This window comes from Magallana gigas, chromosome 4, assembly GCF_963853765.1.
Source record: "Magallana gigas chromosome 4, xbMagGiga1.1, whole genome shotgun sequence".
Lineage (NCBI taxonomy): Eukaryota > Metazoa > Mollusca > Bivalvia > Ostreida > Ostreidae > Magallana > Magallana gigas.
This window is the reverse complement of record NC_088856.1, coordinates 51,400,109-51,405,079: the sequence shown is the minus strand read 5'-3', so window position 1 is coordinate 51,405,079 and position 4,971 is coordinate 51,400,109. Positions and strand designations below refer to the sequence as shown.

Below are 4,971 nucleotides of genomic sequence, written 5' to 3'. Positions count from 1 at the left end.
ATTTCCATTAAAATGTCTGTACATGTAGACACGTTTGTACATTGGTTTTTAGGGCACCTCCATGTTGCGATGTCTTTTTATCGGAATAAATAATAAAATTAAGTTTTATTTTATAAATAGTTTCTTTTTCCCAAAACTGTCATCTTACAGCGTAGCGCAGTGGGTTCAGTACTGATATGTAAGTTACAATCCCGCTGGTGATTTTTAAAATTTCTACCTTTCCAGAAATGTTAAAAACGTATTTTTGGTTAAATATTTTGGATGAATATTGTGAAATTGAAAATTCTAAACCGGTGCAAGTATTTCAATGATACTTGATAATAATTAAGAATACAGATTAATATCGACGTACATCCCATACGAACTTAAAATTGAAGTTAAGCTTTAAATTTTACAGGCTTTCTGTGGGAATCCTTAACTTTACAATCGTTATTAAAAAACATTCATTCAATCATTAACAACTATAGTCCTCAGGTAAATAACATCTGATACAACTAAAGTTCGTATGTCTCCCGAAAATAAGTAACCGTGCAGAATTCATTCTAATTTGGGGGGGGGGGGGGTGGGTGTTAAAGGTTTAGAATTGACTGACGTACACTTTATAAGACAACACTACATGATATCTCGAAAGAAAATATGTTCTTATGACAGCTGCATTATTATTTTGATAAATAATACCGTCTTATAGTTTTATGTATAAGATGACGATTTCAAAAAAGTAAGTAGTCTCTCAGAATCATCGAAATCGCAATAATTCCAGTTATCTTGTTACAACCACATCCAATATCTCTGCCACTCTCGGTGTGAAGACAAAGATAATGGAAGCGGATTAAAATTTCACTAAAAAGGATGTCCGAAGCTTAAAGAGCTTTCAAACCAGAATGATATAAACTGATGACAACAAATGTAACAGAGCCTTATTTTCCATTTTCTTAATCTGTGAAGATTCACAACCCAGTACCCTGTTTTGTACTATATATCAAGGTTTACCAATGATAAGAATAAAAAGGAGTGCGCAAACTGAAAGTTGTGATATTGCCATCAGTTGTATGCACGCCGTACTGTTTCCGTCACCTTTTGAGAAATTTTAACAAAAAATTTAAAATATGATAGTGTGGGTGGTTTTTTGAAAGAAAGAAGACATAAAATATTGCTAAAAATACGATATATAATTTATGCTGAATAATATATAAAAACAGGGATTCTGGTGCAGCAACAATAGACTCCTAGTGTGGGCATTGGTACCTGTAAAAGTTGAAAAAAGAAGAAATAAGTAAATTAAAAAGGAAAACAAAAGAGAAAAGGTTTGAATGTTATCATTCACCCCACTCGCTAGACTTGGCATAACTTTTTATTAAAGTACAATATTTTGGTAGAATCTGATACATGTAGCGAGATATACAGGACTACTCAGTTCATTCGAAGAAGCTAAATAAAGAAGATTTTGTATACAGAAAGTCAGACGAGCGGAAAGAAAATTGGACAAAAATCCAAGACGAAAAGCAGAAAAAACATTGTGTTTTGATCTTCTGGTGGTGGGGGGGGGGGGGGGGGGGCTAAAATCTAGGCAATTCGTAATAATTAAGTGTTTGGTTCAAACAGTTCCGTGTGCTACTGTTGCTTTATATAAGAATGAGACCAAACTTAAAAATGCTAGAAGGTAGTATATGGTAGGTAAAATGTTCGCACGCGTCCATTGAAGAAGAGAAAAGAGGAAATAAAAGACAATTGAGAAAATGGGCATAATTATTCGTTTTGAGATTGGATGTTTTGGCACCATCTTTAATTTTTCCTCTTCATATCACTTTATTTACTATAGTTAAATTTTTGATATTATTGATTAGTTTAAGAATTAATTATTCTATGTAAACTTTCTTGTTATAACATTAATACGTTGATCTATGTATTATGTAATATCCAAAATAAGGGTCTAAATTATTAATAAAGCGATGCGTTTAGTGTAGGTGTCAATATCAATTTTACTATATAATATTACCAAAATTGCGCAACTTTATACAGAAACTTTAGACAGAGGTTATATAAAATCATAACGAACTTTTAAGAAAAATCCTCTTGACATTAAAAAATCCCACATGCGGATCCAGAAATTGAGGCATGCAACATGTGCACATTTTTACGTCGAAGTTACACGTGTGCTTGAAAATCAAACCTGGCCTTTCCACCCCCGCCTTCCCCGCTCCCTGTCGGGAGCGGAAACGCACCAATGTCAAAGGGCCCGGAATTCGGGATTTTTTTTTCTCAGCGATGTTTTGATGTTTAATCCACACCTGCTTAAGTTAATCACATGACGATCACAAAGGCCAACAAGACCAGGAAGAAACATACCGTAATCGCCATGTTTGATTTTTGTAGAGGTTTGTTTTTCAATTAGTTAAACTTATAAGTTACTACTTCATTTTCCCAAAATTCAAACTAGATTAAATTTTTAAAAATGCGTTAAAAAGCTCTTCACCAAGAAACTCGAACTATTGTATACGTGTGCATTTTCAACATGCAAATTATATGGACATAATTAAATAATTTACTGAAATATGATAACGTATTAGTGATCTATTTCTTTCTTCAGAATATCTTTTAAAATCCCATCAAAGTGTCTGACCATGGACCCTGAGTACAGCCTTCAGGATGTGTTACGGTGTCATCTCTGTGAGACCCCGGGCCCCCCTATGTACTGTGTCATTTGTAACAAATATCTGTGTAAAGCTTGTGAGGGGGACCATATATCAGATTTATCCACAGAACACAAAGTGGTACCATTTGAGAAGAGGGGATATACTCCAAAGTGTCAAAAACATCCCTCAAAAATATGTGAGCATTACTGTGAGCAATGTGACATTCCTATTTGTGCACCATGTCTTTCTTCTGAAGAACACAATGGCCATCAATTTATTGAAATAACTAAAACCATGGACAACAAGAAAGAAATCATTCAAAAAAAATTACGTGAACTAGAGAAATCCATTTATCCTAAATACCAAGAGATTGCAATCATTATCTCAGTCCAGAAATCTGCTCTGAATGAAAACTCCCAGAAATTGACAACAGAAATCGACAAACATGGAGAAGACTTGCACAGAGAAATAAACACCATTATCAGAAACATGAAATCTAACGTGGAGGAAATGGACACCAAACACCTGGCTGTCTTAGACAAACAGGAAGATGAAATTAAACACACCATTTCTAAAATCACACAGACCATTGCTGAACTGAAGACGTTACTGGACTCCAATGATGTCAGCCGTGTCTCTGCCTACAAATCCAGGAATGATGAATTCAGTAGATTGCCTCCTAAACTCACAGTGTCCTTACCAAGTTTTACCCCTCATAAGATCAACAAAGAACAGCTTTATCAACAGTTTGGTTCTCTGTCAGCGTCATCTATCAAAACAGAAGAACATGGCTACACCATGGAATCTCCCGGTGCTGAGTCCTCTCCCCCGGACAGACCGCTCATTGATGTACCACGGATCATCACACAGATAAACACCGAGGGTACAGGATTAGACAGTGTGTCCTGTCTGAGTGATGAGGAGATGTGGACGTGTGGTCATGACAACATCATGAGACTGTACAACCTCAGTGGGAAAGAAGTGAAGTCAGTCCAAACCAAGTCGGGGAACGATCCACAGGACATAGCAGTGACAAGGAGTGAGGATCTAGTTTATACTGATAGAGATGATAGAACTGTGAACATAGTAAAGATTAAAAAGATAAAGACAGTGATCAGACTACAGTGGTGGAGACCTCGCGGTGTCTGTAGTACCTCCTCTGGTGACCTCCTGGTTGTCATGGTCAGTGATGATAATAAACAAACAAAAGTTGTGCGTTACTCTGTTTCCACAGAGAAACAAAGTATTCAGTACGACGACAAAGGACAACCACTCTATTCATCTGGTGGTTTATATAACAATAAATACATCAGTGAGAACAGAAACCTAGATATCTGTGTGTCAGATAATGACGCCGGTGAAGTAGTGGTGGTCAATCAGGCCGGGAAACTCCGGTTTACCTACACTGGTTCTCCCTCTACTATCAAGGGATCATTCTATCCACACGGCATCACAACAGACAGCCAGGGTCGGATCCTGACAGCAGACCGTACCAACGACCATATCCACATCCTGGATCAGGACGGACAGTTCCTCCGCTACATTGACAACTGTCATTTACAGGATCCACGGGGTTTATGTGTGGACACCAGAGACAACCTCTTTGTGACTGAGTGGAGCACAGGTAAAGTGAAGAAAATACAATATAACATGTAAATAAACTGTGTTTATAATAATCAAACTATTTGTTTATTTATTTACATGCAACATTAGTGAAGGAAATCCACATTATTAATGAAACAAACCATGACTTATGATAATCAAACGGTTCATGATATTAAATTACATTTAAATAAATTTAAGTTCTCAACTGACAACAGCTAAATATTTCATGTAAATAAATTATTGTTGTTTGATAATTTAAATTGTTTACATGTCGATCAACAGTCTGTATTACATCTTGTATGTGAACAAATGTAACTGACTGTGTTTACCTCGTGTATGTCAGCTGACTGATTGTTTTATTTATTAAATATAAACTAACTGTGTTTATATATTGGATGTGATTGTCAACAGACCAAATATGGAGATTTAAAACTTCAAACATTGCGTGCCATCAAATGAGTGTGTATTATTATTATATTTAATATATGTTAAATTTTAAGACAATGCAGATTTATTTGTTTTATATTGTATTTTGAATAATAAATGTAAATAAACTGTATAACTATAAAGTGGGGTTGATTAAATCTATAACATAGGCTTTTGACTTTACTGACATTTTTTTCTCAGAGGAAGAAAGTTCTCTTAACTTTACACTGCTATATAAAAGTATATCATCTCATAGTTAGGAAAATCATCTACCACTAAGAAGAATTAAATATAAGCATTATCCTGT

General features: G+C 35.3%; 1 protein-coding gene across 1 annotated transcript; it reads left to right on the top strand.

Moving 5' to 3' along the window:
• Positions 1-2,129: 2,129 nt before the first annotated feature.
• On the top strand, positions 2,130-4,696 carry LOC117682076 (tripartite motif-containing protein 3-like). Its single transcript, XM_034448921.2, has 2 exons — positions 2,130-2,375; positions 2,588-4,696. The coding sequence occupies exon 2, from the start codon at positions 2,622-2,624 to the stop codon at positions 4,287-4,289; it is 1,668 nt and encodes a 555-aa protein (XP_034304812.2). The 5' UTR covers positions 2,130-2,375; positions 2,588-2,621; the 3' UTR covers positions 4,290-4,696.
• Positions 4,697-4,971: the final 275 nt, after the last annotated feature.

Bases quoted from the DNA above. Each gene is read 5' to 3' on its own strand.
- LOC117682076 (XM_034448921.2), top strand. From the start codon at position 2,622: ATGGACCCTGAGTACAGCCTTCAGGATGTGTTACGGTGTCATCTCTGT.